This window comes from Arachis duranensis, chromosome 3 (genome assembly GCF_000817695.3).
Source record: "Arachis duranensis cultivar V14167 chromosome 3, aradu.V14167.gnm2.J7QH, whole genome shotgun sequence".
Classification (NCBI taxonomy): Eukaryota; Viridiplantae; Streptophyta; class Magnoliopsida; order Fabales; family Fabaceae; genus Arachis; species Arachis duranensis.
In genome coordinates this window covers 8,720,858-8,731,868 of record NC_029774.3, presented here as the reverse complement: position 1 = coordinate 8,731,868, position 11,011 = coordinate 8,720,858, and the positions used below count along the sequence as shown (strand labels likewise).

The 11,011-nt window shown below is 28.7% G+C and overlaps 1 protein-coding gene across 1 annotated transcript; it reads right to left on the bottom strand.

Moving 5' to 3' along the window:
* Positions 1–6,482: 6,482 nt before the first annotated feature.
* LOC107477374 (putative gamma-glutamylcyclotransferase At3g02910) lies at positions 6,483–7,494 on the bottom strand. The gene has a single exon (XM_016097372.3). It carries the CDS (start codon positions 7,348–7,350, stop codon positions 6,736–6,738), a length of 615 nt encoding a protein of 204 aa, XP_015952858.1. The 5' UTR covers positions 7,351–7,494; the 3' UTR covers positions 6,483–6,735.
* Between the last annotated feature and the right edge of the window lie 3,517 nt (positions 7,495–11,011).

Sequence of the window (11,011 nt, the reverse complement as noted above, 5' to 3'; positions counted from 1 at the left end):
GATAATTAAACTGGATTTTCAAAAAGTGTATGATCGGGTCAAATGGAGCTTTGTGGATATAGTGCTGCAGAAGATGGGATTTGGACATAGGTGGCGGGACTGGATTATGGAGTGTGTATGTTCTGCGTCTATGTCAGTTTTAATTAATGGAGCTCCAACTAAGCCTTTCAAAATGGAAAGGGATCTACGGCAAGGTGATCCTTTGTCTCCCTTTCCATTTGTACTTGTTGTTGATGTGCTTCATAGGATGATTGGGGAGGTGGTAAGGAATGGGTGCATATCTCCACTCTTGGTTGGACGAGATCACATTAAATTATCGCACTTACAGTTTGCGGATGACACTATACTATTCTGCCCTCCGGAGGACGAGACCGTACATAATTACAAGCGCCTTCTGCGCTGTTTTGAGCTGATGTCTGGGTTGAGCATTAATTTCGAGAAGTCCAGTTTCATTCCAGTTAATTGTGAGCAACATTGGGCGCAGAGGATGTGTCATTTGCTGGGGTGTAAGGAGGCTTCCCTTCCTGTTCGGTATCTTGGCATATCCTTGGGAGCGAATCCGAGGCTAGTGAAGACATGAAAACCAATGATTGATAAGATGGAAGAAAAGCTAAGTTTATGGAAAGTAAAGACCCTCAATAAAGCGGGTAAGCTGGTTCTCATAAAATCGGTTCTTAACAGTCTGCCTATATACTATTTAAGCTTGTACAAGATGCCAAAGACAGTAGCGGAGAAGTTGATCACCTTACAATGACGGTTCTTGTGGAGTAAAGAGGACAGGAGAAATGGTATGCCACTAGTGAGATGGGAGGTAGTGATGGCTCCTAAAAAGACGGGTGAGTTGGAAGTGGGAGATGCAGTACTTCGGAATACAGCTCTTCTGTTTAAATGGTGGTGGCGGTTTTCGAAAGAGGACTGCCCCTTATGGAAAAAAGTAGTGTATTCTTGTAATAGCATGAATCCATCTGAAATGCTGTGGGGTCAACCTATACCTTCGAAAGGGGGTCTTTGGCAGAAAATTTGCACAAATAAGGGATAAGATGATCAGAGGACTATCAATGGACGTAGGAAATGGCAGAACAACCCGCTTTTGGGAGGATGTCTGGCTACCTGGTGGGGTGTTGAAGGATATGTTTCCAAGACTGTTCTCGGTCTCAAACCTTAAGGGTTCTGTTATAGGAGACTGCGGGTTTTGGGATGGGTTAGAGTGGATATGGAGCTTCTAGTGGAGGAGGCAGCTGTTTCAATGGGAACTGGAGCTCTTGAACCAACTCCATGAGATCTTACTGTCAATGACACTAACGACGGCGAGAAAAGATAGGGTCGTCTGGAAATTTGATAGAACTGGTACTTTCTCCACAAACTCCTTTGTAAAGGTGATGCAGGAAGCGGTCATCCCGGAGGCAATAACTAGCTATAGCTTCACTAGTGCTGTTTGGAGGGACTTCGTCCCGCAAAGGGTGAAACTGTTTACGTGGTTTGTTTTGGTTGAGAGGGTGAATACTAAAGAACGACTATCCAAAATAGGTGTTATTTGTTAGCTTGATAATATGTGTGCGTTGTGCTGTAAGTCTGTTGAGTCTGTCTTTCATTTATTTATTGGTTGCGAGCTTACTTGGCAGATGTGGAGCGCATGGCTTTTCGCCCTTGGAAGGTTATGGACCGTCCCAAGTACACTGAAGCAACATTTTGAGAGCTGGACGCATGCTGCACAGAGAAAGATAGAGAGAAAGAGGTGGTTGGTTGGGTTCTTTGCTGTAATTTGGGCAATTTGGCTAGAGAGGAATGATTGGGTTTTTAATAATCATGGCTCAGGAGTGGTAGAAATCATCAAAAGGTCCTTTACGCTTTTTGATGAGTGGCTTGGTGATACTTCCTTTGATTGTTGATGGTAATGCCGAAGATGACAAGAGGTTGATATTACTTTTGCGGGTTCAGTAATGTTTGTATTTTTGACAATTACTTGGTTTCATGGATCTATTAGATCCACTTTATTATGTTGAGCACTTCTTAATTAAAAAAAAAATCTTTAAATAGGCTTTTATCAGATCAACTTAAGAATGAGCCAAATTTTTTAAATATCTAATTTGAATTTAAATTTCTAAAGATAATTTAATTTAAATCAAGATTTGATTTTTATTGAATTAGATCAAATTTGATTTAAATTTAAACTTTATAAAAATACTACTAAATAAGTCAGAACTAAGTCAAATCTTCTTACAAATCCTAACAACGAAACAAACTAAAACATAAACTAAAAAATCCTGCTAAACACGTATCATTTCTAAATAATCAACTATTAGAATAATCAATTCTGCAATAGATAAATAATTAAAATTATTTGCAGTAGTATAATAAATTCTTTTTATAAAATACCAAATATATATTTCTATGCCCGATAATGGATTATAAATGATTTTTTAATATGACATTGATTCTTCGGTACCATTGTACCAACTAGTTTTTAAAAACAGAATCTAGAAAAGAAGGGGGAAGTGGGGCTTTATCAAACGCATGGAAGATGCAAAGCTGTTTGGGTTTGATTCTTGCGTGTAAAATGTGACGGCAAGTCCTTCCTCTGCCTCGGCCCTTGGGGGCTATATTCACGAATGTTATAACGTAATGCTATCAACAACTTATTAGTATTACTATATCCACAAGAAAAGTAGAAAACGAGACAAATTATAAGTATATTATAGCTATAAAATAATTTTTTTGGTAAATAATAAAATTAGACAATGAGTGAAAATTTTCACTAAGTTCAACAGAGAGAATGTGCATTGCATACAAAGATACAATGCATCAGCATTACCCCTATAAAATATAATTCTAAGTAAATTATTAAGTTTGAAGATGAGTAGGCTTAAAAAGTTGTTGCGTAGAAGCTGAACAATTCATTATACTTACGCTTAAGCATTCAATCATTAAATACTTAAAAAGATGATTGCAGTCTAAGGCAGAATATAAAGTAAAAGAGAATTTTTTAAATGCATCTATACCGATATTTCAATAATTTTAACCATTAATCTTAATTAATATATATTATATATTTAGATATATTTTTTATAATTGAAATCCACGATTAAAATAATTGAAACACTAGTGTATAAACAATACAACGAACAAGCAAACAACACTCTTGCGTATCCAGTTGTATTTTCTACTCTCTTCTTTTCTGCTGAAAGCAATCAAGCTTACGAGTGAGTAATGAGCTATATATATATTGAAGATATGCCCTTGAAGATATATATCTTCGCTGTATTCCAGCGATAATTTTGTATCCACCCCAAAAAACAATATTCAAAAAGTTTTAATTTTGATCCAATTCTAAATAAATTTATTATCACTGCATTTTGTTTTATTGGATCTCGTAACTAATAAGAGTTTTAATTTTGATCTCATATTAATAAATTGTTACATATTTACGTGCACAAAATAAAATTTGATCTCTCAATACTTATTTAAACATACACATAAATTAATTATTCAATTAATTCAAGTTAATCTAAAACTCTTTTATGTTGACATCACAAGTAAATTCTAAAAACGATTGCAAAAAATAAAATTAAAAATTAATTTGTTTATAGTATAAAAGAATTCAATTTTAATGTAATATAATATTATATTAATAAAAATAATTATTTTTTATTTTAATCATAATAAATAGTCATTTAAAAATTAAATATAATTAAAAAATAATGTAAAACGTTTTATATATTATGTTGTGTGTATATTAAAATTAAATTTTTATAAAAAATATAAAAAAATTTACACCGAATAGTTTGCCTGGTTTTGCCAACGAGCTATATAGTTGCATAGTATTTTTGGTAAAGAAAAAAAAAGAATATATATCTATTTTGGTTTTAAAAAAATTTTAAATTAGACATTTTAGTCTTTAACTAAAATTAATTATTCGATTGGTTTCTAATAATTAATTCCGTCAGTCACTTAAGTCTTTGACTCCGTCAACTCAAACGGAAGATAAAATGGTCCCTGAAAACTCTAACACGGGACAAAATGATCTCTGACAACTCTAATAAGGGACAAAATGATCATGACCCCTTTATTTAAAAACGGCACTATTCTTTCCCAATTTTTATCATATCTCGCATAACCCTAACATTCATACTCTCCTTCTTCACCTTTACAGCATTCTTTTCCATCTTTTTGTTCCTCCCCTTTATCTCCAAGATTAAGTCATGGTGTAATTGTCACATGTGTCGCACCTAGCTACCTCAACATGTCATGAACCACACACTTCCTAAATCTTTGTGACTGGTACATCCACCTCCTCTATACTTCACCCACCAAAAGCATCCACTTCCACGATTTTGATAACATCACCTCCAACCCCGACAATATCCACGACATTCTCAAGACCAAGTTCCACAACTACTCCAAAGGCACGCCTTTCTCCATTCTCCGGCAAGCAATATAGATTGTTAGACATTAGAATATCATGAGAAGATTCTCCTTCAACATCATATGCAAATTCTCATTTGAAATAGACACCGAGTGCTTCATTCCTTCTTTCTCGGAGTTCAAGTTGGCAGATAGATTCGACTTCGCATCCAAGCTATTACAACGAGCAATGTCGCCGTTGCCGCTCATATGAAAATTGAAGCGATTACTGAACATTGGTTCGAAGAAGAAGTTAAAGGAAATGATCAGAGTGGTGGATAATGTGATCATGGAGATGTTAAGATCATGTAAATTCATGGGATCTTTCAAAGAAGACAACTAGTTGAAAGACATAGGCATTAGTTTCCTGAGTATGAATTGATTGAGAACAAGTTGAGGAATTTTTTTCTTGTAAACATTAAATTTAGAGTGTGCATTATGTAGTTTGAAGTTACACTGTTAGACTGTTAGTGTTATGCGAGATATGATAGAAATTGGGAGAGAACATTGTTGTTTTTAAATAGAGGAAATCAGGGACCATTTTGTCCCTTACTAGAGTTGTCAAAGACTATTTTGTCCCTTATTAGAGTTGTCAGGACCTAAGTAACCGACGGAATTAATTGTTAAAGACCAATTGAGTAATTAATTTTAGTTGGAGACTAAGTGTGTGTTTGGATTACAGTTTGCAAACGGGAGTTTGCATAAAATTGATTTTGTAAACTTGATTTTGGTCAAAAGTAGGTTTGTGTTAAAGTGATTTATGTTTGGTAATTTTTGTATCAAAATGAATTATAGTAAAATAAATGTTGTTTGGCTTATACCATTCAAAATCACTTTTAGATAAAAAATTTCTAAAATAGACATCAACTTAGATTTTTTTTTTATATTATCCTATTGTTTTAATTTAGATATTTAAATAGATTTTATTAGTTAATTTTATAATAAAATTAATATTTACTTACTAAAATAAAAATAACATATAAAAATAGACAAAATATTTTTTTAAATAAAAATAAAAATTATATATTTTAGATATATATATATAAAAGAATATTTAATCAAATATGTTACATTTTTAAGTATTAAATGTTACTTTAGTATTTTTTTACATCGTACTCTTATTCTAGTACTCTCAATAATCTTATTCTTAATATTAATTTGAAATCCAACGTTTATGATTTTATTATTATATATGATTAATTTTTTATTTAATTTATCTTTTTTAATGGAATCATAATCTATATTATAAAAAATTACACTAAAATATAGTATAGGAGAATTACAATTATAAAAGATAGTACTGAAAATAATAAAAAAAATTAAATGATTGAAACAAATCTAGAAGTTCTTAATGATCTTTTTATATAATATATTTTTAGTATTTTTAGTACTCTTTTTTTAGTATGTTATAATTTTTTACTATTATTATTATTTACAGTTAATTTTTTTATTTAATTTACTTTACCTAATAGAATTAATAAATCATATTATAAAAAGATAATAACAAACATAATACATAAAAATCACGATTATAAAAGTGTATAATGTCAAACAAATAGTTAAAAAAATAAAAATAATAAATAATAGAAAATTAGAGCTCATATAAATAGAAATAACAAGAATTTTATAAATAATACAATAACATATACAAAGGATAAAGTTGGTAAAAAGTAAATAAAAGGTTAGTATCTATGGCTAAAAGCCCGTTAAGAAAACGCAGAAACTAAAAATAGTTGCTTCTTGTATGAGAAAAAAATTTGCCAAACCAAAATTTGAAACTTTCAAGAAATTTAAACGTGCTTCTTCCCTTCCAACGGGTTTTCCAAACACACCCTAAAGTGTCCAATCTGAATATTTTTGAGGAAAAAAAGAAAGAAAGAATAGTTAGCCTGATTTTTCTTGCGTAAGTGACAGGCTGCTGAGGTAACAACCCACTAGTAATTACTAATTAGTAAATGTATTGAAGTTTCCAACTTTGACCATTGATTCATTATATTTCTCTCTAGCTGCTACACAATGAGACACAGATCCTCGTCATCCATCATTCTTTAATAAACTTAACATGTCCAATATTCAACTCCTTAACAAAATATAATAACGAAAATTTGCATTGATACCATGCCATCATCATCATCTCAAAACAGATTCTGGGAATCCCAAATTCCCACTACTCTTTTCATTTTTCAACAACAATCTCAGCCATATATAAATGCTACATATATAAACACCACCAAAAAAAACTAACACAACAACAATTTGGGAAATTTTTTTATTTTCCACATAAAAAAAATATTTGTGTGGAACGCAATTAAAAGAGAAAAAAAAAAAAGAGATTCATTCAGAAAGGAACAAGCGAATGTGATCAAGGAAGGTCAAATGCTGAGGCCGATCACCGCGCTTGACGTATCCCTTGGTCTCTTTCTTCGTATAACACCGTAACCCTCTCTTCCCATTCTTCTTCCACATCTCAACGGCGTAGTTACTATGCGCAAAATACGCCTCTGCGCACGTTAGCACGCCCGGCGCATCCTCCGTCATCATCGTCTCATCTTCCAAATTTACCTGATCCTCGTTGTTTACATTCTCGTCAGCGCCTTCCTCGGCCGGAAGAAGCTTGATCGGTAACCGCTCGTAGTGGTGGCGCGTGGTTCCTTCGAGTTCGTCCATACGGGCCAGGCCGCGGGCCGAGACGGAGTACAACTCGCCGTGGACTTTGTGGCCCGAGCCCGGGAGGTTGAGGAGGAAGGGGACTCTGTAGGGCCCGCAGACGAGGGGGTAGCGGTGCGATGTCTTGTAGAGGCCGATGAAGGAGGCGTCGCCGGTGCGGATTAGGTCTTGGAGGAGGTTGTGGTTGGAGAAGCCTCTCTTCAAGGTTCCGTACGAGAAGATCAGGGTTCTGTTCCCATCGTTGGCATCGTGGTTGTGGTGGTGCACGGTTTCTGCTACCATGTTTGGATCATGAAAGAGAAAAGAAGAGAAATTGGGAATGAGAGCGAGATTCGTTTGTTGAGGAGTGAGGCATATGGGTTTGGGGTTTGGATTGAATGGTTGGAGGGCTCTCGTCTCTTTATAAAGCTGTGATATGGTTAGACACAGAAAAGGGGAGTTTTCTATGCTAACATTTTGGTTTTATTTTTTAAAATAGAATCATTAGTTATTCTTTAAATATTATCTTTTATTCCGTTTGTAAGGAAGAGAAAAAAAAAATAAAAAATAAAAAATTTTTAATTTTTTTAACTATTAGTATATGAGAGTGAATATTTAAAAAGAAAAGTATAAGGTATTAATATATTATTTGTCAATTTATTACTAACAATAATTAATTATTATATTTTAAATACATATATAAAGAGACAAATTCAAAAAATATAATGGGGATACGAAATTTTAGTATCCAATTCTTTCTTCCTATTTTATTCCTGTTTTCACTGGCTTTATCCCACGACACGACAGAACTTAAAAACTAATTTTAATAAAAAAAAAACCGTTACTACGTACTCAATTTTTTTTATTTTATTCACTTTCAATAAAAAAACTATTAATACGTACTCAATTTAAATACCAATTCATTTTCAATAACAAAATAACAGACGTCATAGTAACATAATTAATTGGTATTCTATAACAAAATTAATTAAATTAATATACACTCTTATGCTTATTATTTAACTTAAAAAATTACATATTACAAAGCACTCTTTAATAAAAAAAATACAAAAAGTTACTAGAATTTGATGTCCAATTTTTTTTAGATTTCGTATATCCTTACATTATCTATTTCATAACATAAATTTAGTGGACAAAATAATAATTTTTTTAATATTTTATCTTTATCATATAATATATAAATAATTAAAAAATTAAAATAAACAATGTATTCATAAAACTAATAATAACAAATAGAATAAAGAGAAAAAAATTAGCATATTGCTTATTTTTTACCATGTATATTTTTAAATTTGAGTGATTAAATATATTTTACAAAGTAATAACTCTGAAATGAAAATAAATTTACTGTTCTAAGTTATAAAAGGAAGTATTGAGTCTTTAACTAAAACTTTTATTATAAAAATTTATTAAAAAAATATATTTATGTTTCAAATTAATGTAGATGCTTGAGATAAAATATTAAAAATAAAAAAATATGCATTTGCATTCTCATATTAAAAAAATAAATGAAGTCATTTTAAACAAAAAAATACTACGTTATAAGATAATTATAAAAAGTTGTCAAACATAATAATTTTATTATCAAAATAGTATTTATATATTGTGTTAAATTAATGTAACATAATAATTTTTAATATACTTTAATTTAATTTTTTAGTTTTTATTTTAATTTATATTTTCATATTTTAAAATTTTGGTAATAATATATATTTTTTATAATTTTAAAATAAAATCAGGAGAATTCTGACTTAAATACAAACATAATGATAGAAGAAGAATACAAGAATATTGATATTTCATCTCATGTATTTAAATGCATCGCATAAATAAAAATTAATCCTTCTTACTATAAAATTATTGTCCATTTAAAAATTTAACAAATGCCAAAATTTGATCACGGTAAAATGGGTCATAATTTTATAAAAAATCTAAATACTATATTAAATATTACAAACAGTGATTGGATATATAATTTTCAAATTCTAAAATTAAAAATATAGATAATGCTTTACATATTTATATGAGTTACTGAATCAATTTTTATTGAATAACTATTTTAAATATCAATTATAAAAAAATGCTATTATATCAGCCAATGATAATAATCATGAGACACGTAACATTATTTATTATTAAAAAATATATTAATTTAATAATATTAAATATATAATAATTTTTTAATGTGAAATGTTAACATATAAACACATTAAATCTTAATATAAAAGATTAACAAACTTTTAAGATAATCTACAACATATTAAGTTTGTATTTTTTTGTATCAGTGTAGGTCAAGATAATCTTAATATACTAATTCAATGTCTCAATCAATCTCTTATAATGAACCATTTACAAACAATGCTAAAAGTCATGCAAATATGAATAGTTAGTACTCACTTACTTTACTTATATTTTTAATATTTTATCTTCATTGCATAATATTCATTTAAAATATTTTTTGTATTGAATAAATTAAGAGGTTTGATATTGTACACTACTATATAAAATGCCTAATGTCAAACAAAATTATGAATTCTATAATAAAAAAATTAAAACAAATAATTAACAAATACTATAAATTTTAAATAGGCAATATATTCATAAGACTAATAATAACAGTAACTTTGTAATAAAATTTTGGTAACAACATATATCTTTTAAAATTAAATAGTAAAATTAGAAAAGATCTATCTTAAACACAAAACAACAACTATTAAAAAATAGTACAAAAATATGTCTTATTTTATCTCATGTATTTATTAATGTATTGTACAAATTATATGGATCCTTTTTATTATAGAATTTTTATCCAACTAAAAATTTAATAGATAGCAAAATTTGGTCATGACAAAATGTGTTCTAATTTTTTAAAAAATATCAAAATACTATATTAAATATTACAAGTCAATAGGTAACTAAATTAAAAATTTTCAAATTAAAAATTCTCAAATTAAAAACATAGATAACATTGTATGTATTTTTATGAGTTACCGGACAAATATTTATTAAATAACTAATTTAAGTACAAACTAAAAAAAAATGCTACTACAAATATTATTTAATGGCAATAATTGTAATACACATAACATCATTTAGTGATAAAAAATAAATCTTAATTAAATTACAGTAACTAAATAATAAGCCCTTGATTATAAAAAAACTTATCAAATTGAAATTTAATAATGTATGGAATATAACATAAACACCAAAAAAAAAAACAAAATAAAGTACGATGAATAAATTATTTTTTAAAAATATTTTCGCAATTTTAGCAGACAAAATCCTCATCATATCGTTATTTTGTCATAATAAATTTAAAAAATTAAATTAAAAATATTATAAATTAATAGACGACATTCAAAACTTTTAAAGAAATACAATAGAAGCATTATCATTCTGAAAATACTTTTTGTATATTTTAGAATAGTTGAGAATAAAAATTTACTCTATCGAATATTTCACCTCATATATTACCTATAATTTTAAACTATGACCATTTTATATTACCTCTCTGTTGTGTAGTTTTATAATTTAACATTTTAAAGTATCTTATAATAATTTTAGTTTCAACAAAATATGATATAAATAAGATCACGTCAATATTAAATTAAAAAATCTAATAAATTTGAAAAGTAAATAATATATTAACAAAAAAATAAAATTAATTTCTTAAAAATAATAGAAAAGCGGCTAAACAGGCACGTTAGTGCCTGTTGAGCCGCTAGTATCTATAAAGACACTTCTATTAAATATAGATATAAAAAAATATTTTTATTTGACACATCCACAAAGACACTTTCATTAAATACAATTTTATATAAGAGTTGACAGAAATTGACAAAAATACTGTTGGTAACATAGCGATATTGTATTTAAAATTTTGAATTAATTAAATAATAATAAATTCTTAAAAATATTAACTAAAGATTGAATTTTAAATCAG

Coding starts and splice junctions, on each gene's coding strand:
- LOC107477374 (XM_016097372.3), bottom strand. CDS start 7,350: ATGGTAGCAGAAACCGTGCACCACCACAACCACGATGCCAACGATGGG.